This window comes from Tachypleus tridentatus, chromosome 6 (genome assembly GCF_004210375.1).
Source record: "Tachypleus tridentatus isolate NWPU-2018 chromosome 6, ASM421037v1, whole genome shotgun sequence".
NCBI lineage: Eukaryota > Metazoa > Arthropoda > Merostomata > Xiphosura > Limulidae > Tachypleus > Tachypleus tridentatus.
In genome coordinates this window covers 107,343,864-107,371,031 of record NC_134830.1, presented here as the reverse complement: position 1 = coordinate 107,371,031, position 27,168 = coordinate 107,343,864, and the positions used below count along the sequence as shown (strand labels likewise).

The 27,168-nt window shown below is 32.9% G+C and overlaps 1 protein-coding gene across 4 annotated transcripts in view; it reads right to left on the bottom strand.

The window, feature by feature from the left end:
- Positions 1-27,168, bottom strand: part of LOC143253261 (protein O-mannosyl-transferase Tmtc3-like) — a 199,152-nt gene that overhangs the window by 74,691 nt on the left and 97,293 nt on the right. For 3 of the 4 annotated variants that reach the window (XM_076506825.1, XM_076506822.1, XM_076506823.1), the window contains exon 2: positions 10,012-10,209. In XM_076506825.1, coding sequence (XP_076362940.1) covers positions 10,012-10,209 — 198 coding nt within the window. Of the gene's footprint in view, positions 1-10,011; positions 10,210-27,168 lie in introns of those variants that run through there. The other variant, XM_076506824.1, reaches the window with a different exon arrangement.

Sequence of the window (27,168 nt, the reverse complement as noted above, 5' to 3'; positions counted from 1 at the left end):
TTATAGACAGATTCCATTAAAATGAGATTTGTTTTGTTTTGTTTTTTGAGATTGTACTGATACATTTCTCAGTTAGGTGAAGATATAAATATACTTTAATTTTACTCAGGTGTCAAATAAAATTAATTATCGTTGCTGATTGTCGTAAAATAATGCATTATTCCTTTATTACTTTTAGCTGTACACTTTAAACTGCAAGTCAAAAAATGTAAAGTATTAAGTATCACAAGTATATATTTGCTTATGAAAACTACAATAAGTAAAACAAATGCTTCGTGAAGAATAAAAGTTTTTTTTTAGTCTCCCGATTTCCAAAGTGACTATGATAAGTATTCAGGAGAAAAATCGTTGCTACTGCAAGAAAAAACCCTTTAAATTTCACTCACATAATTCACAAAGTCACTTCGTAACAACTACAACTTTCAGTTATTCGTAATTCTGATGAAGTCCGAGCTATTTTAGAATTAAGTGATGATTTATTTAAGCTAATTAACTGGATTAAAATGTTATGTGATTGCTGAAACAATACATTTTTATTTTTATTTTTTTTTACACAGATCATGTTATTAAATTTCACGTTAACATGCACATCAGTTACCAATTTTAGCGTGTGGAAAATAAACTAAAGTAAAAGTGAGTATTATCAATGAATATATCTCAACTTACTCTTATTAGAAGCACCATTTTAATAATTAGGACATTTAGGAAAACTATGGAATCGTGAATGTAACACATTCTTTGAACGCATAGATATATATATTTCTTAATGCTGAACTCTGTAATAAATATAATTTTTCAGTTTTCTTTTAACCTAGAGTCTGACAGAGTGAGTCATAATAGTAATCGCACGGTAATTTGCTTAAAATTCTTAGAACATTCGGACAAAATCACTTTGAAAAGCAGACTTATTCAACATTAAAAACTTTAACTTACATGAGTTGTGACTATCTAAATGTTGATAATAATAAAAATAAGTGTTTTACGATCTCAGAGAAAATAAAAAACTTGCTGATGCGTTCATGTTATTATTATTACGTTTATATTAAGATTGATAACAACTATAGACATAGAGTCAAAGTAGAAAGGTTTAGTTTAATACAATAATGTATACACTATTTACAGCCTTGTTTGTTCACTTTTTTAAAGAGTCCCTAGCTGTAGGGTTAGCAAATATAATTTTTGTATTTTAATTCAACTTTTTCCGTACTTTTCCGACCATCCATATTTCTATTAATAATTTTACTAATCTTGCCATAGCGGACTTATACCTCCATAGACTGATTTTGGACACTTTGTACTTAACTACAAGCAAACAAACCTTTCAAAATTTAGTTATGATACAAAATAAATAAATAAATGAAAAGACGAACGGAGGACTGTCTATGTTATTATCTCTTTATAACAGTTTTGGCCTGGCGTAGCTTGGAAGTTATGGGGCTTCACTCGTAAGCTACTAAAAATGAATTATATAACTCCCAAAGGTACATTATTTATCGCCAAGTGTTCAAACCAAGAGTATACACATATTAGGAAATAAACCATCATTATTAAGAAATGTGTTGTCATAAATCTCAAAACAAAGTTTAAAAGTAAAAGCTAAATCGATATAAAACTTTTCTAACGCATTCAAAAGTAGCTTGTAAAGTTGTCCTATTTTTACTGGCCTGTTGCTGTTTTCCCAGTGTGAGGGTATACTTTCAGGCATTTTTTGTTTGACAAAACATCAAGTTTGCTCACATTTGAATTCACGTCTAAAGCCTTTAAATATCTATGAAACAAAACGCAATTTATTTGTACAGGAAAGTGATTTTTTTTCAATAATTAATAGCATTAGTCTCAAGATGTGTATATATAAATATAAATAAATGATACATATTTTTGTTGTAAGTTTGCGCTATAGGTATTGATAAAGTTGTATGAGGTATTTTAATAAGGCTTAAAATTTTCTGTTTAAACTAAGTGACTAATACACCTGAGATGAACCACCCTTTGCTACAATAATATAATAAACTCCAGAATGTACTGGAGGATGTCGTAGATGATATCCCGTTCTCCAAGGACTATTGCTTGTAATTTGCAGAAGGTATAGAGAATAATATAACATTCAAGTTGAATTCCGAGTGCTGAAACCCTATAACTGTGATAGTCAAGGGTTGAGTGAAGTCACTGCCGTGCTCCTGAGATCAAATGAGAGCTCGACAAATTGCTGCTTTATTATTCAAGAAAGTGGGAATGATGTGTTGTGGGGTTGACATTAACAACAAACATGTTTAGTTAGGTACACTCTATGTTATTCGACTTTCGAAAGAAATAAGGAACCTCAATCTCTTCCCAAATGTACCGTTACACCATCCCTAGTAGTTCATGCATTCAGAACAGCATAAATATTTTGAAACCCTAAGTATTTTCATGAAATAGATTGAAAAGGATTAAATAGGTACAGTTTTCATAACACGAGAATATAATATTATTATACTATTTATGTTAATAATAATAGTAAATCAATGAGTCTCATCCTTTTCTAACTATCCAATGGGCTAAATAAAGAAAAAAATAGTCTACTGAGAGGAAGTTTTTAAGTTTTGTTTTATAAAACTTGACATATTGTATCAAAGATGATAATGGCCCGGCATAGCCAGGTAGTTATGGCGCTCGACTCGTAATCTGAGGGTCGCGGGTTCGCATCCCCGTCGTGCCAAACATGCTCGCTCTTTCAGCCATGGGAGCGTTATAATGTGACGGTCAATCCCACTATTTGTTGGTAAAAGAGTAGCCCAAGAGTTGGCGGTGGGAGGTGATGACTAGCTGCCTTCCCTCTAGTCTTACACTGCTAAATTACGGACGACTAGCGCAGATCGCTTTCGTGTAGTTTTGCGCAAAATTCAAAACAAACAAACAAAATATTAAATATGATAAAACTTAGATAAGAAACCATAAAACAGATAACTCCTGTTACTGCAACACACCACAGATGTGTGTGTGTGTTTTCTTAAAAAAGTCACATCGGGCTATCTGCAGAGTCTACTGAGGAGAATCGAACCCTTGGTTTAAGAGTTGTAAATCCTTAGATTTACCGTTGTACCAGCGAAGGGCCACACCAGAAATAACGCAGCTCTAAGTTACAGGACAGAAGAAGTAAGTCTAAGACTACAGTGATATATGACACAAAGCTTCATTTAAAGACCAAAAATTACGATTTTACATCCTAATCCTCTTTTACTTATATTACTTGACGAAACATGAAGTGAGGAACATCTTACCTACATTATTTTTCATCGTCCAACAAAACTTTTAAATGAAATACGAAAAAGAAAATGAAGGATTTAATGCCATTTTTCTGGGGATTTTTAAACCTTTGAAGATATCGGTTACAATAAGAAACTAGTTTAATGTCACCAAACAGTAAGTAACGCTATAACAATAATAGCTTAAGTATTTATACTGCTCGGTCTAACTTCATAACCATTTTTGTAAGGTAATGTTAATTATTTTCCTAATTAATGTTTTGTGGAGTTTGTTTTGTTTTTGAATTTCGCACAAAGCAACTCGAGGGCTATCTGTGCTAGCCGTCCCTAATTTTGCAGTGTAAGACTAGAGGGAAGGCAGCTAGTCATCACCTCCCACCGCCAACTCTTGGGCTACTCTTTTACCAACAAAGAGTTCGATTGACCGCCACATTATAACGCTCCCATGGCTGAAAGAGCGAGCATGTTTGGCACGACGGGGATGCGAACCCGCGACCCTCAGATTAGGAGTCGCACGCCTTAACACGCTTGGCCATGCCGGGTCCGTTTTGTGAAGTATTGTAAGGTTTCCAGTTATTCTTGTTTGTTTTGTTTTTGTTTGTTTTTGAAATTAAGCACAAAGCTACACAATGGTCTATCTGTGCTCTGCCCACCACGGGTATCGAAATCCGGTTTTTAGTGTGTAAGTCCGCAGATATACCGCTGTGCCACTGGGGGGCACCCAGTTATTCTTTGCCTTATGTGAACTGAAATACAAAGGATTAGCCCTTCAGTATACGCTTGCAAATAAACTTCTGGTATATGTGGCATCTGGTATTTCACTTCAATATGGAGTAAGGCCACCACAAATAATAAGGTCACTTTAATATCAATGTTGCAAGCTTAAAATCGAAATTTATAAGGTTTTGAGACAGCCAGATACTCCTCTTAAATAGTTCTGCAGAACATTTATTATTCCTGAAACCATTTCAAGGAAAGTGACATCTTCCAAGAGCATTCCATACATTCCCGACGGGATTGAAAATCGGTTAGCAAGCAGACGATTTTATTCAGACCATTCCTTTTCTTCAAGGAATGTGTCGACCAGTTTATTACGATGAATCTAAAGTTATCACTTAATAGATTGAAGTCAGAGCTAGTTACACCAACATAAGCACACTGCAGCAAAAAGTGTTGTAGGATCTGGTTTCTCTAATACATCTATTTCCACGTTGTAATACGAATTACAATTCAAAATAAAAAGAATATTACTCCACACACTATTAGTCCACTGGACGTACTTTGAGAATCACCAGAAGAGCATTACTTTGTGTCTTACAATAAGTTGTATGAATCTCAATGAAGTTGGCACAGAGAGCGGCCTTATGAAGGTTCAAACTGTCATTGACAAAGTATCTGGTTGCGGCTGTGACGCACCCTTGAGCAGGTACACCAAATGCTATAAATAACCTATTTCGTTCCTTGTTAAAAATTATTTAATATAATTATATTTCCAAACCATGCTCTATTCAATACGTTAATGAGGTACTTGCAAGAAGTCGTATATTTATTAGGCTTACAAAAAAATGATCTGTTTTCACATTTATGTCACCGTACTTTGACTCTTGATTATGTTAATGTTTCTGAAACGTTTCGTATTTTGTAAAATGTTTACTTTACATTTATTTATCATCTATCGATCGGTGACAGTTGAAATAAAAACGTATTATATAATTCGGACTTTTACATTACAAATTTGAATAGTGCGTCTGTACTAATAACAAAAAGTGAAGGTTCATAAATTATTTTTATAAATTTCCTTATTTATATTATCCCGTTAAGTTCGTTTATAAATAATGATTGTCCCTCAATTACTAGTTTTATTAAGCTTGAATGAGATTTATAGTCGTGTATACTACAGTGTGCTGCATTAGAGTGCGCAACGACAGTATTTTTAAATATCGTGTATATGGTGGTTATAAACGTTAGTTTTACTGAGACTCTTAGCTGGATTTTATTCCTTAGGGGATGACTCAACTAATGCCTGTCTTCCCGTGAAGCCCATCGAAACATTTATAAGAACTATTTCAGGTATATTTCAAGTTACTTAAGGACAGGAAGTTAATGAAATTTTTGGTAAGTTATTCCCTACTTACATAATCCCATTCGAGATAGGGAATATATTAATGGCTAGAAGAGTAATTTAATCTATATCCACGACACTTATCTCTCCAACGAATGATAGCTTCATTTTAAGTATACATTATGATACAATTATATCACTATCTTGTTTACTTGACTTTAGTCTAAATCCATTAGTTTAAATTCAGTTTATAGGTAGATTATAAATTAAGATAAATAAATTTTGTTATTGCTATAAGTATTACTATTAGTGTTACGTAAACATCAAATTAAAGTGTTGGCGTGAACGTGCTTTGTATTCACCACGAGAAAAAACTTATACAATGGATGATGAAATGAGGAAAAAGTGTCGTTGGCCATTATTGAGTTTTTCATATTGTATAGTCGTACAGTAGCAGATATAATAAATAATTTCGCAATCTAAGTTCAAGGGAAGTCTAATTCAGTATTCACTTTGACCAACGTGTGTCGTTGGGTGCAGCGATTTACTCATGTATATTTGTTTTAATATCAGTGTTTGTTTTAGTTGAATATATATTTACAAATGCGTAGTGCGAAAGTCCAGCATATTCTCCAAATTTATAGAAGTTTCTCGAAGTATTCGAGTGTCAAAAATATTAAAAAATATGTTCGTCGTTATCAACGGACACTGACCCTTTTGTTAGGACAATAAGGAATAATATTTTACATATGTCCACCAACTTTCATCAAAATCCGATAATGTTTCTGAGATATAAATCAAAAATAGTGTAAAACACCGGTTCCCATGTTAACAGATAGAGATTGTTTGGGATTTTCATGACCTTGACCCTCCAAAACCAATCACTTCTAAGTTGGGTCATAATCTAAATGTATACCAGCTTTTAAATGTATACAAACTTTAAGTAAGCTGTCTTTCTAGTTATTGCCCGTTTAGACTATTTCTGTTTTACCATCGATCTTTCGGGCCTTAGGGACCACTAATTGATTTTCTTGGGGTTGCTGACCCAACAGTTAAGCAAGAAGATGAAATTAACGCTAACAATTTATATTAACTGTGATTTGTTCAACTTGCAAAAAGAGATAACGCTTTTCGAGTCAGTGGGAATCCTGATGTCAGGTTAGACTCAGACTCACAATCGCTACACAGACTGACCTGATTTGTAGTTGTATAGATTGACGTATATTTTCGAACGTTTCACAGGTAAGTCAAGTCTTTCTCTTTACAATTACTTGTTTCCCTTTTCAGTAATTGTTGAAGTGTATTTTGATTACGGTTTCCTTGCTGTGTAATCTGAGTTAATTAACACTATCAGATTAAGCAACGTACATACTTAATGACTAAATCCTTAAGCCTCTAATTGATTTACCAAAAGTGTTACAATACAAAAAAAAAAACGTTTTGCTGGTATTCAAAGAAGTGTATTACTAATGGCTGTTTATCATGTGGAAAGGTGTATAATTTGTTATTATGATGACATTTAAACCAACAGTTTTTACAGTTTCAACTATTATATATTTAAATATGTTAAATATGTATTACATAGAATGTGTTTTTTTCACCTAACAAAACTTATGAAATAGAATTTTAACTGTATATCAAAGAAATTTACGGACTAAACTTTTAGACGTTGTCTTAATTTTAGTGTTCATGTAGACGTGTAGTAAGATAAGTGAAACACAAGACGACTGTTTGCCACATGTTAGTAAACTTTTACATTTACAAGTCGTAAATGGTGTATGAACCATTAGGTCTTAAGATATCATTTGACAATAAAAGATTATCCATTTAGAAGTTTTAGCATTATTCAATGATTAGTTCTTATATTGTACCCTCGTGCTCATAAGACCTTTTGGGTTATATATTTTAGTAATCCAGTCATTACTAAACTCTACCTTATTTGCAAAAGTCTCATTCAAAGAGAGTGTTTACTTAATATGTCATCTCGCTCGTTGCACAAAAACCTTGAAAAATACATCTAAACCTTTGACCTATAAAGGCAACTAAATTCTTACAACAGATTTAAAGAGATTACTAAAAAGAACATATCTTTTCAGTTTTTTATGAAGTACATATGGAAAAAAATATGCTGAATTTTGCGAATGCAGAATCCATATTCTTAGTCAGCACACTATTCAACATGTTACAGAACTTCCAAACGTTTTTCATTTGTTTGTACTATAAAGTTACCATCTAAAACTACTTTTCTTTATGGCACTTTAACATTGACTTTTACTCAGACCATTAAGTTTCACTCCGAGCAAAACAACATTTGAAGTAAATTTTTATTGCTAGAGATTTCAACCAGGAACGAGGTATTCTTTTGACTTGTTTGTTTGTTTGTTTGCTTGAAATTAAACACAAAGCTACACAATAAGCTATCTGTTCTCTGCAAACCAAGTGTATCGAAACCCGGTTTATAGCGTTGTAAGTCCGCAGACACACCGCTGTGACACTGGTGTAAGTGTTGAGAAAATAACACTTAAAACAGCCATTATTTTAAACTTACGAATGCAAATTAGGTAGGTTCAATAACTTATTTAATAAAAAACACGTTTCTATTCCAAATGCCGCTGTGAGCTCAGTGAGAAGTCTGAGGGTTTAAAATACGGGTATCATATCGTGCAGCTTTGTGCCTAACAGTAAACAAACAAACAAGCAAAATAGATAACAGTTCAAAACATGCCATCTCTTGAAATATTTGATAAGTTTTCCATGTAAATTATTCCAGAATGATTCTTTAAAATTCTAAAATAAAATCTATTTTCGCTATTATATATTTTAAAACGGCTGGTATGGATAGAGAAAGCACTAGTAGAGGAGCGAACAACCTTTCGACCTTCTTCGGTCATCGTTAGGTTCACAATGACGATGACCGAAGAAGGTCGAAAGGTTGTTCACTTCTCTACTAGTGCTTTCTCTACCCATACCAGCGGTTTCTAAATATATAATGTTCTCTACAAGTGGGTTTTCTCGTCATCACGGATTACTATTTCCGCTCTTATTAGATATTTGTTAAAAGAAGTGCTTCAATAATTTGAAATTCAAGTGGAGTATTTTTTTTTAGATTGAATACAACTGGGCTGGGATGATCTGAAAGTTAGGACGCTTGATTTGAAACTTGGAGGTCGCGGGATCGAACTCCATAGCGAAGCGTGCAGGACGTTATAACGTGATGGTTAATTCTACTATTTGTTCGTTGGTGGAACAGTGGTACTTTTGCGCACCTACAATACGAAAGACTGAGGTTCGATTCCTCGCTATAGACACAGCATATATCAAATTGTGAATTTTCTCTAAAATAAATAAACAAATATATTTTTTTAAAACAAGAGATAGTTTAAAATGTAATAAACGTTTCTAATCATTCCTCAAAGTAAGTTAAACGGGGCTTCCAATTATCAAATTACAATTTATACTAATTACATTTGAGAAATTTTAATAGAACATTAACATGGAATGCGAAAAAAAATTATCTCGAAAGGTCTATGTGAGTTCCCACCTTAACAATAAGCAAAACTAACCAAATCTAAAAGTGTTTCATTTATATCTAAACATTGGAAAGAAAGTGCGTTCTCTGCTAAGAAAATTGTGACTGATTAACCTAAAAGACAATTATATGTGCTACTAAGATACAAGATGGATCACAATTACTTTTAAAATGGTTAGTATTCTACTCTTATTAACCACCACACAAATGACATTACAGAAAATGTCAGAAATCAATCAATTCCACACTGTCTTGTACCTCCAAAAGATTAAGGCAGAAAAGTATAGCTTCTTATGATTTCCGGAACACAAATTGTGGACATCTACTGACTGGACGTATCTAATTTAAAATAAAAATTAAGACGGAAAACATTGCTAAAATAAATTGACAGTGCTCTAATTGTTACGGAAATTTTTCATTGTACTGGTTGAGTTTTTTCATGCCTTTAGAAGAACGAATAATATCTAATATTTGCTGTGTTTCAAAAATGGTGTACAAAGACTGAACTAACACAATGCTTCAACGATCAGTTATGCTCATATTATGCTACATTGACTCAAACAACATGAAAGTGATGTTAGCCAAACTTTTTAACAATAGTATTAATGCGAGTCATTCCTTAGGATTAACTTGAAATTTTGCTATGATTTTGAACCGACTCCTAAGTATAATTCTCTTCAAATGGGCTACAACCGAACAAGACATCGCAAACAATGTCATGTTGAGTCTTTAATCATTTTAATTCTGAACTATTATCGAAGAAAAATTTGGCCAAAACGATATTGAGTGGGTCCTAATAAAATGATTAATCGGAAGCAAAGGCGTAATTAATTTGATATTTAGGCCAGTGTTTCCCAAAGTTGGAGCTACGGCCCTCCATGAAGCTTTTTTTACGAGGGCCCCAAACGAAGATGCTAAATTAATTTTAATTTTAAATAAACAGTAAGTCGATAAGAATTACGTTGAATTATTTAAATTATTCAGTATGTCGAAAGGATATCTTATTAGTTTTACTACGGAACTATTTTATCAATCACCATGATAAAGTTATAGGTTGGGAGGCCTCAAACTTTATTTGTGTTAAGGGAGCCTCAAAATAAGAGTTAGGGAACCATTGATCAAGGCAACAATGTGGAACAACAAGAAAGACCATTATGCTTAACAAAAATGCAAACCTTGTGAATCGGAGTTCCCCAGAAGTCATTCCAGAAGAGATCGCTAAGTGGCGTCTGGGGCCTCAAATCTCGATTATCTCTTACTGCTGACATATCGTCAAACACAAACCCGCACTGTAGCGAATTTAGGTAGCATATACACGCCGCTATGGTGACCAAGATGTAATGTTCTGTCTTCACTTTGGTATACATGTTGTCCTGAAATATAATGAATGAATAATGTTTATCAGTGCAATTTTTTACTCATTTAAAATAACATATACTAAAATTAATTTAACATTTGGTTGTAATAGCAATATAAAATCACGTGATTTATCTCACTCACAAGCAGTGCCTGATAATACACTGGCTCAGACCAGAAAAAAATATTTTTGTTAATCCAATATTTGTCGAAACACAGGTAATTTATATAATGTAATTTTTTTAGATGTTTAAGTTAAGTAAAAGCATAGTATATATTGTTATTGTGCAAAAATTTGCTTCTTTCAACTTTATCACTTTGAATAACAAATTTAGAAACTTGTTAATGTGTTGCTTTTAAGATACTATAGTAAATTAATCTGTAAACTATTCCGTTTTAAAAATCACGTGATGTTACCGGAGATTATTATTTCATGATTATCACTACAAATTTTTTTTACGGACAGACCAGGACTTAAAACAGCTTCAATATCATGCGTAAGTCATACCATTATATCTGTTTCGACGGTCGTCAAGATTTTTAATTTGTCAAACTAATAAAATACGCTCCGCGAGTAATATATTTACATTAAGTTTGATTAATTAGACCCAGGAGGTAGTAACAGCTGAAAATTCATAAGTAAGAGAATCCCATTTATTTCCCTATATATCACCATCAACTTCTTGGTGCGTAATGTAGGAAAATGAGTGTTTATTCTTTAACAGATAACGCTGACAAGTTCTACACATGCATTAGTGATTGAGTGAACAATCAACTTTACAGTTTCGAATGAAACAAATTAATGATTTCCGTGTGATAGTTATACTAGTATTGTATTTGTTCCCTGGTGAGTCAGCGATAAGCTTGTGGAATTATTACGCTAAATTTCGGTGAACATGAGCACAGATAGCATATTATGTTTTTTAGCTTAAAAAAAAACAAATTACATAGCATTCTGGTTAAATTGCATCTTTACTAAGACTTGAAAAGTGCGTTGAATATATATTACACTTCTTATTGAACTATAAGATATTTAAATGTTTAGATTTTCTTCGTAGTTCATAAAAGTATTTATTATTCTATGTTGATACAAATAAATTTACAAAAAAGAATATTCAATGACTGACAGTGTGATAAAATTTGCATCATAAATGTCAGCGCCTACTGATTGTGAACTTAATTCTAGATATGTCAAATTAGATATGATTACACAAAGAACATAATTCAATTGTAATAAGCATGTTATCTTTAATTTTTATTACTATTTTAAATCTCGTGTTACCGAGTTTTCAAAATAATTCACTAGCGGTGGAGTTCACTTATCAAATAATTTCATAACTTTGCCCGTTTAAAACACCCAATGACCAAAACAACATGGCGAAATTATTCATTTCCTATTTAAAGTTGCATTATTTGTGATTTTTTTGGGTGATTCGTATGTTATCATGACCCGTGTAACCAACAAATACAGACACACACCCCCACACACAAAAAGAGTCTGGTGACTAAACGGTTTTGAGAACACGTGAGATCTATACAGAATCAATCTGTAATCCTAAAGTTAAAATTCATGTTGCACATTCAGTGAAACCACTTTTAAGAAAGAGAATTTGTTCCATTTTCCAATACTTGCTAAAATACAGTGCAATCTATGTTGATGTCTTTGAAATTGTTTAAATTAAATATATTTTTTATTCAAACACATTTATTAAAAGAGAGTAAGTAAAATTCGTGTAAAGGGATCTCTTCATTGACTAAACAGTTCTTCAATCAATCGTATTTTTTAAATTTCAGATTTGCGAACTCTCTTGCATTTTGTAAGAACAGGTACATGCACAAACTTGAATAGGTTATATTTAAAATATTTTAGCGCATCGCAACGTCGTTACAGTACATATCTTCAAGTACATACCTTCATGGAAAGCATCGAGAGTTAATAATGGCACTCAACTATGACTATAGGAGATTATAAATCATACTTACCAGTAGAAATTTAAATAAGAGGAAATTTTAAAACCACCATACAAATATAACTACCAGTAAGTAACACAGTTACAACAGTTAAGTTGGAAAAATGACGTACAATATATTAACAGATACTTTCAAGAGAGGAGCTTTGTCATCGTGGGGGTGGGGCTGCAGAAAGAGTATGCAGAAGTTAATTCCACGTTGAAAGATACACAGAAATGTTTTGTATTTCACTCACTTCATTTTATTTTTCAACGCGGAATTAACCTCTCAAATACACGAATAATTTTGTATTCAAACAGTTTTACAGAAACTGATAAACGTCTTCTCACTCTAAGCATAGGAAATCTAATACTTTTTTTCCTAGTAAATGGTTGTTGATTATCTCAAAATACTGCAACTTACTGATTATTATCAATAATTTGGAATTTGTGAATAACGAAAAAAGTTGTTTGTTTTGAATTTCGCGCAAAGCTACTCAAGGGCTATCTGCGCTAGCCATCCCTAATTTAGCAGTGTAAGGCCAGAGGGAAGGCAGTTAGTCATCACCACCTATCGCCAACTCATGAGCTACTCTTTTACCAACGAATAATGGGTTTGACCGTCATATTATAACACCCCCACGGCTGAAAGGGCGAGTATGTTTGGTGCGACAGGGATTCGAACCCGCGACCCTCAGGTTACGAGTCGAACGCTTTAACCCACCTAGCCATGCCAGGCCAAATAACGAAACAATGTAATTGCCTTTCATACTACTGATTATGTCGCCTTATAAGTGGAACCGAGTTGAGAGCGGACGCTTATAAGTCGTTCCTGAACTTATCTAATTAATATTTTATTCCCACTTTACCTAATTAAACCAATAAAATAGATATGACCACAAACTCGAGGCAAATTAAACTTTTGACGTACGTCGGGTACTTTTAAAAAGTTTTATTAATAAATAAACTATATAACATATAAACTGCTTATTGAAATTCACTCAACTATTGTCACGCCTTTTATTTGTTTTGAAACTAAGCTACTTTGGGCTGAAACGACAATTGTGTTTGATATGATAGGAATTCGAACCCGCGACCCTCAGATTATAAGTCGAGGGCTATAATCATGTGGCTATACCGGACCAGTAAGTTCGTACGCTTATCAATATCCCACTAATCGACACTGTACACTATAAAGGCGTAAAAACGTATTTACTTCTTAGATAGTTTAACTTTTTTCTTTTTTTCATGCGAGGTGCCTGTCGCAGAGCTAAAACAATTTAACTCACAATATAACACGTTTTACCATTTGTTCAATAGTCTAATATTTATGGCATCACCTTTTAAAGACCATAGAGAAAATCTGTTTAAAACTTACCTGGTTAAAAATTATTGTAAACGAGCAGAAACGTCTCCATTTTGCCGACTGTTTATGCTAGTAATTACTAATCCTAATATTTATACTTTAGAAAACGTGATTTTCTGTGCGGTAAATGTTCGGATAGTGTTCTTTTATCATGAGCAACTCACTGCATCAAAATGATTTAATGTACAGAGCTCATATTTTTCACAAATATTACTGATATAAAGTATATTGCTTTTACATATTAAAATTAGATCCATTTATTGAAAAAATAATAACATTTTTAAAAATTTCAGTTTTTCAGTACTACATTTAAAAATTAAGTGGATAAAAATATAATCAAGCTTTCACGTACAATCCTAACAAAAGTCATGTTGCGAAGAGAATACTTTAATTTAAAATCGTCTTCTATTATAAATAAATAATGTTGTTCTTCTAACTGTCTGAATCTTCAATACTCAAAATGAGAATTTTTATAGATTTTTGCAATTTTGCAATTCAATAAATGGCGCAGGAGTTTAGATTACAAACATAGATAATGACATACATTCCACAACAATTAAAACTGAGGTGTAGAGAATCTGCGACAATTTATGCGTAATACATTTTTCATTTTTGATCGAGACAATAAGAGCAAAAAAGAAAGACTAAAAACTGAAACATCTGTTAACCCTAAACACACCTGCCTTAACTAAATATAGAACATAGATAAAAACAAATATTGATAAAAGTTTTTATTTCACAAGCTACAACAGGTACATTCACAAGACTATCTATGTATGTAAATAAGGTTGTTATAAATCTTGCTTACAATTGTATATTTTACCAATTACTACTTGTTGTACGAGGAATAAATTTCACCAGAGGTACATTGAAAACCGCGATATTCATTCAAGAGAGTTTTGACATTATACAGTCTATTTCAAAACCACATTACACTGTATACCTAAATCACTTGTGGTTCTTAAGGTATAATCATTTTGAAAATGGGAGTCTCTTTGCAATCATACATATAACAGTATATAAGAAAACACTGAAGGCATATAGAATTTCCGACTGATCAGTTAAGCATACTATAGTTAATAAGGTAACATCACAAAAAGCTCAAATGAAGAGTTTAACGAAATATATATTATCAAGAAGTTATTGCATGAAATCTTGTAAGCGATTGATACAGCATAAAATATGCATCGAAAAATTTGAAAAACACGACATAAAATGCTATACAATATACACATACTCATATCAACTAATAAACAAACAAAAAAGTCGAATAATAGGGACTATTTACAGTATTTACCAAGACAACTATTTTGTAAATCATACTATCAGAACAAAACAAACAGAAGAAACTGTTTTCGAAATAAATGAAAAATAAATTACAATAAATGCTTTTGTTTTATACCAAAACTACACAATGTGTCACTTGTGCTTTGCCCACGCAACATTCATAATAACAAAGCTAGACGTTTTTTTCTCTCCCATATTTTGGGTACCAATCCCGCCTAGTGCTTTTGGCTTTCATCAATTACTCGCACTTACTCTTATTAAACTTATATAAAATACAGTAAAGGGGAGACAAGAAAGAATCTGGAAACGTTGACATTGTCGAATCTTTGAATATACTTTTTGCGATCTCAAATGACATCAAATAACACAACATCATTGAAAAGAAAGTTGCGCTCAAAACACAAAAAGAAATAACACGAAATAAATAACGAAATTACAAGAGCAAACACTACTATCTTTTGATGACACTAACTAATGAAATGCGAATACGAAAACAACAAAGCTACCAAATAGAACAGCTATATGTCTCTTGAAGTGGAAGGCAAGAATGCAACCAGAAAAATACACATTCAACATAGAAAGAAAAACTTACTAACACTGGAGTGTTAAATACAATACGATATCCGAGAATATTGCTATTGTCGCATGGATTACCAACAACACAGGAACACTGGAAACACAGAAAGTTGATAAAGATACTAAGGTAACATAGCTACTTGGAATTTTCCGACCTCCGACCTCTCTCTATCCTGAACGAGTTGTATTATGTTGTTTGATATGCCCAGTCTTGTAAATAATCCAGTACAGAAAAGCGCGTACTAAAGTCCACTGCACTACAATTACCAATATACTAAGCTTGCTTTCAGGCGTGAAATGATGGCAGAAATACGATGTTAAAATCAACTATTATGAGTTATCAACTCCCTCTTCAAGAACAAATCCACGGTCAAACAGGTGAAACGCTTCACACTCGACCAGAAAGAGAAAAGCTGAATCGAACAGAAAATCCATTTTTTTTTATTACTTAGGCACTGTTTCTATGATAATGCCACTGTAACCATGATAAAGTACAAATTGCATGCTTCAACTGTTTAGCGCTATGATAAAAGAACAACAAAGAAATGTATAAGCATGCAATAAATGAAAATCGAAATAAAATTTTTATTAGGTTTATTTTTTTTCCATGCACATCTAACGTACAATCAAATACATAACAAAGAAAACAGGTTTATAATTTTCATTATTATTTTAATTAAGCAAATATATCACCTAATTACATTATATACGTTATATAAATCTTCATATGAATAGCATAGATCAAATGGTCGCAAAAATTCTGTTTCAAATGTGGTTACATCATTTCGGTATACACACAATGTGTTATTCTGAAACAGGCAGAACGAACTACAATTTTCACAGTTAATTAAGTAAATGTGTAATGTGAAAGGGAAACTCTACATTTTTTAAGTCAATTATTTCGGTAAATTTTAAAGATATAGCTAAATTAATGTTTTCCAAAATACAATTAAAGTATACACTAGGAGCGGACGCAAGCGATAGGCCCGACATGGCGAGGTGATGAGAGCGCTCAACTTGTAATCTGAGTGTCGTGGGTTCGTATCCCTGTTACCCTAAACATGCTTGCTTTTTCAACAGTTGGGGTGTTATAATTTTTGGTCAATCCCTCTATTCGTAGCCAAAGAGTTGGCGGTAAATGGTGATGACAAGCTGCCTTCCCTCTAGTATTACACTGGTAAATTAAGGACGGCTAGTGCAGATAGCCTTCGTGTAGCTTTACGAAAAATTCAAAACAAACAGATAAACAGTGTGAGACAGGTCCATGACGTCAATAAGTGTATTTCACTTAGCGGTTTGATCGAATTTTGTATTCAATTAGCTCAAAGGCTTGACTTTTGATGCTGAAATAAAGTAACTGCTACTGACAATAAACGAAGAAAATACACTATGAATTAATTTTTTTTATAATTTTGAGCCAGAGTGCTATTCGGAGAAAGAAAAATGCGGCACAAGAAACAAATTGAGCGTGATGTTGTAAAGTTGAGTAAGATGTATGGTGTGGACAATGTGCACAGATGGAGCTATTGAAGGAAACGTTTATTGCACAGGATCAGATTTAATAATATCGAACTTGAGCATCAGAACCAGACTATATAACATTGAGATTCCGATAATATCATATGTAAAGTTTGCTAATTTTGGAATGACTTTCTTACAACCAAGTTATATTTACCTTTAGTGCTCGGCCCGGCATGGCCAGGTGGATAAGGCGCTCGACTCGTAATCTGAGAGTCGTGGGTTCGAATCTCCATCACATCAAACATGCTCGCCCTATCAGCCGTGTGGGCGTTATAATGTAACAGTCAATCCCACTAGCTGTTGGTAAAAGAGTAGCCCAAGAGTTGGCGGTGGGTGGTGATGAGTAATCCCTTCCCTCTAATCTTACACTGCTAAATTAAGAACGGCTGGCGCAGATAACCCTCGAGTAGCTTTGCGCGAAATTCAAAACAAAACAAACCTTTAGTTTTCGTTCAGTTTATTGTCTGATAGTGTGGCATAATGATTACAAATAATTCTACAAGTAAACAGTTATTTTCTATAACAGAAACTTCAGTAGTGCAACTTCATGTACACGTAGCCATTTTAACAAAATTCACCAAAACATTGAATATATATATTATTCCCTTATATTGTTTTATTCACTGTCCACAGATTCCACCAAAATGCTCCTGAACCAAATAAGACTTAATGATGTCACGAAATACATGTACTCTATTCTTGCTTTCACCGGTGAAGAGGACTTTACAACATGGTGTTACACACACACGTACATATACATGCACGTTGAAGTTGTTGGTTTGTAATTTTACATGTGGAAATATCATTAATGTGAATTATAAAATGATTTTTTAAATATTTGATGTTTATAGAACTTGCTGCAAAATAAATGCCTTTGAAGGAAACAGTATGCTTTCTTTTAAAGATATGGAGGCGTATAATGTCAGCGTTTAACTGGAATTGAACTACGAGTGATCTATTCTTAACACAAAAATATATGTATTTATACACGAAAATAACTAGATCATATATTACTTTCCTATAAGACTGTCGCTTAAACGTGAGCACTACTCTCTCCATGCTGAGTTTAAATCATTCCCATTCTAGTGTCATTAACCCTACTACACTTTCCAGTAATTGTCATTAACCGACGGGCTTGTTTTTGGCTTCAAGAAAAAACGCTTGAGTGAAATAAAATACAACCATAACTTTTAAGGTACTTTATCTCCAAAAGTGTAGTACATTTATTTTATCACCATCGTATTTTTTTACTTGTTTATTAAACATACTCAAACTTTACAGCACATTTTACTTAAGTGATCTAATTTCTATCCTGCCTTAGTGTCAGAAGAGCTGGTAGGCAACACGATGGTCGTCAAGAGTGTTGTGTGTGTGTGTATGTGTGTGTTTTCGTGTGTGTATTCCTGTCAAGAGAAGCGTATCTGTGTATCGACTTACAAGTAAGTTGCGCCTCGTGAATCGCCAACAAAGTATTCAGTCCCAGGCCGAATATTGTTTGTAAATTTGTGAAACTTTTGAATATAAATAAAAATTAATTCGCTCTCCGTGGATTGTCGACAAAATATTCAGTCCTAGACCAAATAGAAGACTCAATATAGTTTTATAAGTTTGTAAAACTATTGTATATAAATCATTATATACAATAACCGTTATTATAAATTGTATTGTTTCTTTGTTAAAATACAATTTTGTTCAAAAAGAAAATTGTGTGTATCAATCTTATTGACAAATATCGTATATTTAATACGTACCAACGTTTAACTAGCTTCTAAATTCAAATTTCTGGCTATTCGAAAGATTAATATGAGTGTACGTAATATAATAAATCGAAGACTCGTACGTGATAAATTATAATACGTAACAGTCTGCGAAGATAATATCTACATCATGATAATATGTGTTATCAAAAATGTGGTTCAATGTAGTCTACTCGATTTCGGTATCAAATGGATACCTTTTCGCAGTGTCTGACACTGTGAGATATTTTCAACTAAAAGCAAGACTGATATTATACTCGTCTACTAGCTGATAAGATTCATAATATTAGTTTAACATAGCTTTGCCATGTTTGATTATAATTAATGTCTGAGAAAGTTGCTTTGATTTATTATAGAATATTTACATAATTATTTACAATACGCAACTGTAAGAAATATTTGATAAATATCATGGTTTTACACAAGTAACTTCTAGTAAGAATCATATACATATGAAGAAGCACAACGACTGTGCTAATTCCAACATTTAGAAAAAGGTTTTTTGTTTACTTGTTATACACAAACCTATACAATGGGCTACCTGTGCTGTGCCCATTGAAAACATCGAAACTCAGTTTCAGCGTTATAAGCCCCCATACTTATTTCTAAGACCGTGGAAGCTAAAAAAAGGTGCGAACGCGACATAGCAGTATTTCTAATAATACGATGCTTTTTTTAAAATAAAAATGCTTGTTTGCTTGTTTTCGAATTTCGCGCGAAGTTACACGAGGGCTATCTGCGCTAGTCGTCCCTAATTTTGCAGTGGAAGACTAGAGGGAAGACAGCTACTCAACTGTTGGGCTACTCTTTTACTAACGAACAGTTCACCCTTACATTATAATACCTTCACAAGTGGAATGTCCAGCATGTTTGGTGCGACGGAGATTTGAAACTGATCTGTGGTTAGCAGATTACCGATAATCCATTGTGCAGCTTTGCCTTTAACTTCAAACAAACAAACTTATATATAAATTCTGCAGAATGTAAGTAAATAAAATGGTTTCGTTTGTGCGTAAGGATAAAGAAACGTTACTACAACGCCTTGTTGTTTAACTAAATTTCGATTGTTTTTTTAATATAAAGAAATAGAAAATTGCAACGTTTTAACACTGAAGAATAATTGATATTATCTAACAACAACCAGAAACATGTAAATAGGTACAAACTAGTGGCAGTGTTGCTTTCTGTCAGACATTGGGATTACTTGAAGATGTAACACAATTCAAATATACTTGTTACCTTTCTCTTAAAGTGAAAATAGCATAAGCTTTGAAAGCATTAAATATAATAAATGTTTTTTATAGCAAAGTTCTGCATTTTACTAATTCCTCATTAACCAACGTCCTACACTACTGATACGTTAATTAGTTTTAACTCTGTCTACCATGGAGTATCGAACCTCAGATTTTAGTGTGCCATACCATTGATATATATCAAGCAAGGACTATATATGCTAAAAACAACTTTTTACAGAAATAATTTTTCACTGAAGATGCTATAATTATTAGTCAGCTCTGAATTTGGTCTCTATTAATCGTGCCTTTTACAAAGACACGTACGGGATATATGCATCCCGTATTTAGCAATAATTCAGTTCAGTGTAGAATATTTAAGCAAAAACACCATAGTAGAATGCTTAGAATGTTTAAGCATTTCTAAATAATATATTGATTGATAGCTCTGGTGCCGCTTTGAGTTTTAATGGAAATAAAAAATTTGTTTTCAACGCCCATAACCGGAATCACCACAGAACTTAATATTTAATAACTAGAGAGTTGTAATTAAGGAGCTGTATGTTCATATGTAGTCACGAACATACATGGTGTTTGAACTAACACTGTTCACATCTTTCGCACATTGTTGATAAACGTACGTTTTCCTTTTGAAAGCTTGCATAAAGCTAGAAAATTGTACTCATAGACTATAGGCAAGGTAGTGAACAGTGCCCTTTGCCAACTCTTGAACTAATCTAATGGAATAGTGGTATTTTACCGCCACTTCTATAAAGTATATATACACACTTTCATTGCACTGAGATCGTTTATACAGCAACTAGACGTGAACCACGGACTATCTATCGTATTGACAGTTCGAGAAACAAACCACTAGGCCCTACCGACTTCTTAACTTAAGTGAATTGTAACCTAATTTAAAACTACAATATTATTTATCAGTATTTCAAGTTGTTATTTTCAAATAATTACGCTTTGAAAAATATTAAATTACCTCCAATATAGAATATCGTATTCATTTTATATAAACCCCGTTACAACAAACGTACTTGCCCTTTCAGCTGTGAGGACATTATAATGTACGGTCAATCCCACTATTTGTTGGTCAACCCAAGAGCTGGTGGAGGGTGGTTATGACTAGCTGCCTCCCCTATTATTTTACACTGTTAAATTAGCTTTGTGCAAAATTCATATCAAACCAAACCATTTTACATAAAATCGAAAACAAAACCGCTGTACTTATCTCACGGGTCCGGCATGGCCAAGCGTGGTAAGGCGTTCGACTCGTAATCCGAGGGTCGCGGGTTCGAATCCCCGTCGCACTAAACATGATCGCCCTCCCAGACGTGGGAGCGTTATAATGTAACGGACAATCCAACTATTCGTTGGTAAAAGAGTAGCCCAAGAGTTGGCGGTGGGTGGTGATGACTAGCTGCCTTCCCTCTAGTCTTACACTGCTAAATTAGGGACGGCTAGCGTAGATAGCCCTCGAGTAGCTTTGCGCGAAATTCAAAAACAACAGAAACTTATCTCACTGCTTTACTCTCTTTCTGTTTCTTATAAAAAGCTAAAATTATCCAAAATCTGTGATTTCTCGCATCTAGAAAGCTAGGATTTATACCACTGGGTGAGAAAGATGTTTTCTATCAATTTACAGTTAGTTATTTTTGTCTATCATCCATTCTCCAACTCCGGCCATTTTAATGAAATTTGTAAGCGGTGATATTTTCTGCCTAAAATATTGTTGTGCAGCATTCCTTTGTTACTTGTTGAACATGTTTGTAGTTATGAAATTTTTGCACAAAGCTGAACAAGGTTTATATATGCATGACCGTTCCTACTTCTGAGCTGGAATACTAGAAGGAAATCAGAAATATAGTTCAGCTGGAATAATTTGTTACCATGTTGATATTCCAGTGAACTTTACTTGTATCTATGGCTTAAGTAGAAGTACTAAAAATATACTGTATCCATATGTTAATCATGGTTCACGCAAACAAGCGCATTACGCTCTTGGGTCATGGGTGAGTTATAAAAATGGTAGTTAAATCTCATTATTCCATTACAGTAGCCCAAGCGTTAACGTTGGTGCTGTTAACTACTTGCCCTTCATCTGTTTCATCAGTTCAAAATTAGGGACAGCTAGAAGAGTTAATTCTTATGTATCTTTATACTCATATCCTAAACAAGCAAGCAAACATTCTTGGTTCCTTTAAGTTAGTTCTACACAGTCTTATTTAAGTTCATTCTAAAATACAGTGAAATAGTAAGTTGAAGACAACGTTACCTGAATGACTGAGGATATCATTTCCTGCTCATACATTTTATAACTTAATTGAAACTAATGATATTCGAATAAGTCCTTCTTCCAACCTCATTTCAACCATACATATCTTTGGCCAACTACTTTTGCTTTTTCTCCACAGTGGTTGTGTAATTGATTATTCACCCTAAATTGAAAAGAGTGTCATCTGTGTTAGAAGTACTGCTGCCACTTTTGTATTGTTTAAGGTATGATCATCAGCCTAATGTGAAGACTTTAGATACACAAGCAAGGAAGTGGTCTAATAAACTACTTCTTCAGTTTTAGAGACACGTACTTCCAAATTTAGTAAAAATATTACCTAAAACGTACGGTGTGTATTTTTTTTCTTACGCAATTTAATTAAGTTGCTCAGTTCACTCTTTTGTCTTATCTTATTCGTAGGAGGAACCAAAGGCTGGATGCTATCTATGTATTGGTTCTTAAATTATGTTACGGTTTTGCATATGTCAAAAACAAGTAAAAACAGGTCAGCACCAACGCTTCATCTGTTCATGTGTTATCTTGATTACGGTGTTATAGCTGAAAACGTTGCTACATAATACAGTATTTTATGTTTTATTATATAACTGTAATAGATGCTTTCTTTCTTTATCAGGAAAGTACTTTAATTTCCTTTTAGTTGTGTTTCTGTAACTACGATATTCTATTTTGCAAATGCACATTTTGACACCTTACGAAAGGCCAGAAATATAGTTTCCGGTAAGTTAAATGAATATTACTGTACGGTAAACACAGAAATATACAATATTGATCCTGTATGTTTCACGTACTTTCTAGGATATTACACTTACCCAAAAGTCTGAGACAACTTAGGTCAACACTTTGCCATATGAAAATATGGTAACTGTGTCGTTTAAATTTGCAATTGCTTTTTTCTTTGTTCAAAAAGATTGTAATTTCTTTTTAATTTTCGGTGTTTATGTTTACTCTAGTAATTAACAAAATGAGGAATTCTGCACTTTGTAATGGAATCATTAAACACTACTAAAATACTATCATCTAATTTATGACAAAAAACATGATTGGTGATACCAGTCATAATTTGGATAAATTAAAGTACAATAATTCGGATTATAAATAATATTTAAAATGTTTCTTACTCGTTTTAATGAACATAATCAGCTCAGGAACAAGTCAATACGTTTCGATTATTTTCAAATTTCAATCATGTTTTTACAGGTGAAATGTATGATTAGCTCTACTTCGTCATCACTTGTGGACGTTTTTTTAAAGTGTACGACATAATATATCGAACTTTTGTAGTTGTGATTGTCAAAGATGTGCTTAACACACTATAATGCTATAGTAAAACACACAAACGCGTTATAAATAACGCGCGATACGTAGCACCATAATGATTCTAGAAGTGACAAATGGATCGACACTACATTTGAAATTTCACAATGATTGCAGGTAATGTCGCTCTATTAGTCTATGCAGAGGATATCAACGTATCGCTACACTTTAAGAGAAAATGTAAATTATAATAATTTGTATATTGTATACAGTTATATAGTTTTGTGTGTGTATAATTATTATATATATTTATATACTAGTGTTCTTACTTTAATTTAATGTTTTGAAACAAAGCGCTAGTGAGATAGAAGCTGTGATATGGTACAGAGAAACGATTCTCTGTCGTAACTTAATATTTATGATAACCAATGAAAAGAATATTTATCATAGCACCATTTATAACTTCCAAAGTGCTGATAAATAGGCTTAGTTGCCGTAAAAATAAAAAAACAAACAAACATTCTTCAGTTAGTTAAGATTTTGTTTGTTTGTTTAGATAAAATATCCTTTTTTTCATATTGATACTTCCAAATTAAAACTGCAAGTAAAAGATTCAATACTCGCATTGCACGAACACGCAAGGGAACAAATAAAAAACACACGTCGTCCTCAAATAATAGAAAGGTTAACTGTACACGTACTTGGAGAGAAATTACTAAACTCTGGTTGATAAAATGAATGGCGAAAGAAAGAACAAAACACACGCGCGCGCGAAAAAAACGTCCATAAAGACAAATGCCTACGTATCGGTAGGCAGTCTTGGTTCTTTTTTTTTACAATACAGGAAGATCGCAAAGAGATGGCGCGCTCGTGGCTACAGTGCTCTACGCGCCTCTTACACCGTATCTCTCTTCAATCATATATGGTTATTGTCCACTGGTTCGGTTAATCAACGAACGCGGTTCTTATCAAAGAATCAGTATCAGATATTTCTAAAGAACTGGGTAACAATCAGTAATTTTAGCCTAATCGAAACCGTTTCTTCTGATTACTGCTTCATTTTCTTAGTGGTGTATGTTCACTCTGAATTCAAGTTTTTTTTGTTTTTTTTTCCAATTTGATCTATTACCTGTGTTTTCTTAAGCAGAATAAGAAATTATTACATAATATTTCTCAAAAGGTAACCAGTTATCTATCTTGGTCCTTTTGCCATTTTTTATTATTTTTTTACAAGTGTTACGATTTGTTTCTATGAGGTGCATGATGAAATTACTGGATGTTAACAATAGATCAATCAAAGTAAGTTTCATTTCTGTTAGTTGATGATGTACATATTTTTATACTGAAAGGACTAAGGTGATTTACAGAAGACAAAACATGTACATTAGCGTCTCAACTACCACAAGGTGTCTGAAAAGTCTGCAACCATAGGTGATTTGCAACTTCTCAGGTTTTTATATGGGCCAGATTCTTTACAGAAGATGTCTGTGACTTGTCGACGATAAATATCAGCAATAAACGGACAATCCACTTGTTCTAAAATAATATATTAAAAACAATCATACAGTTGTATCCAGAGCTTTAAATGGTGGTCTCCTTTTTCATCAACTTCCACACAGGCAAATTCCATTACTTTAAAACATCCCTTGAGAAGATAAATTATTATTCTTTATATCTGTTGTTACTGTGCAAGTTGTAAAACTCACTTTAGAAATTGCCCGTTACAACTAAACAATTAACCATGTAGTCTAACTTCACGCTCATTAACTTATTTAATTTCTTCCTTGCATTTTATACTTGCATGTATTTATAACATGCAACTGAAAACTCTAAAAATATCCAACCCTTCAGTGAGAACAATATTCACATAACGAAAAAAACTTAGAAGCTTCCACTAAAATGCTGATAACTATATTGTAAAAAACCTAGTACAACAATTAAACTGCATACAAATTGTTCGACGTACAGAGCTGCGTAACGAAACTTGTCATATTTATCTTTTTTTTAAATAATTAACGTTTAACACTCCTATTAGAAAAACTAGATAATCATTAAATATTAAATCACCAAATAAACTGAGTAACAACTCTTAAGCTAAACAGTATTTCCTTAACTTCAGATACGTGAATGGTTGATTATTGCATTGTCAAAGCATGAGAAGTTTGCGTTAATCCTGTTATTAATCCAAGCTTATTTGTGATTATTCGGACACGATATGGAACAAGTTCTACAAAATTCGTTAAAGTGCGTCTGGTTCCAGTTGTTTTGGACACCTTGTACCTACTGTATCTATCCTATATCAATCGGTCTGAAGACAACGATATTGAATAAAAGACCTCTTTGGTGCTGAACACGGCAGATATAGGACAGTTGCTATATTATTATACATTCCTTTTTACCTTCTCTCATAAATTATTATTAATCAATTTTTACCTGATTCGCAATGAAAAGTTTATGTTAATTAGGCATCTTTGAAATCAGCAGTTCAATGGCTGTTGTGAAATATGAGAGTATATGTGAAGGGATTAACTTCTTAGAAACAGCAAAACAAAGACTGAAACTTATTTGGATTTGTATAAAATGTTATTTAGCACAAACGGTTTTTTGTTTTGCGTACGATTTATTTCACTTGAGTTTTCTAAAGTTTGTCTCGTCGGCTGTTAAAATTGTATATTAGAGAATAATTTCTCCAATAGTCATATTTTTCAAACACAAAACCCCCTCATGTGAACCATACGTTGAAGATATTTGCTGTATTGATTAAAGTTAGCATTTCTTATTACGTATGATTAATTTGTTACTGATGTCATGATATAGAAACAGCATGCAGCTCCAAAAGTTTCTGCTTTCTTCAAAATTAATATTTGGCAGCAACAGATAGAGCTGATCTTGCGTTATATATGATATTATATCTAAGATATAATTATTATATTTTAAAGCCAAAAACCATGTATTATATACATATTTTCAATTTTAATAAAAACACGATATTTAATAAGCTAAGCATTGATTAAGTATTCCTATGAACTTTACATTTTCCTGTTCATAATATAGATACTAGCATAGATATTGATTTAAGGTATGAAAAAATACACCTTTTGTTGGTTCATCTGCATAACTACACCAGTGACATTTGTTGTGCTCGCTGCAGGGATAAAACCTCGATTTAAGCGACATGAATCTTCGATATTATAATCCGGATAGAGACAGTTCTCATTTGCTAACCCTATAATTTGATAGTGTGGATAAATTCATATTATTGTCTCTTTGTTTGTTATAGCAAAATTTCTAAGACTATATTTTAACCCTTCCCTAAGTGTTCACCATGAACTGTTGGACTGCTCTGTACCAGAGAATGGTAGGCTTGACCGTCATGTTCCAACTGCTGAAAGGGCGGGAATGTTCGGCATCTGGTTTTGATCCTTGGACCAAAGATTGAGCAAGCTCCCTAACCAAGAGGCCAATTTAACATGAACCTGCTAGGAAAACAATTTGCCTTAATAGCATACAAATGCAATAACAGTTGCCAAATGGTGCTGTAATCACACATTCACAGACACAAAGTTAAAGTAAAATAGCAAATATGTTAGAAAACGTATTGGATCAAATACAGAGAAGTCTCCATGACTATGCTTCAAATCGAAGATGTTCCCATTGTAACTAAATTCATGAAAGTTATAAAGTAAACAGTTGTGAAATACAAATAAAGACGTGTTAATATCATTC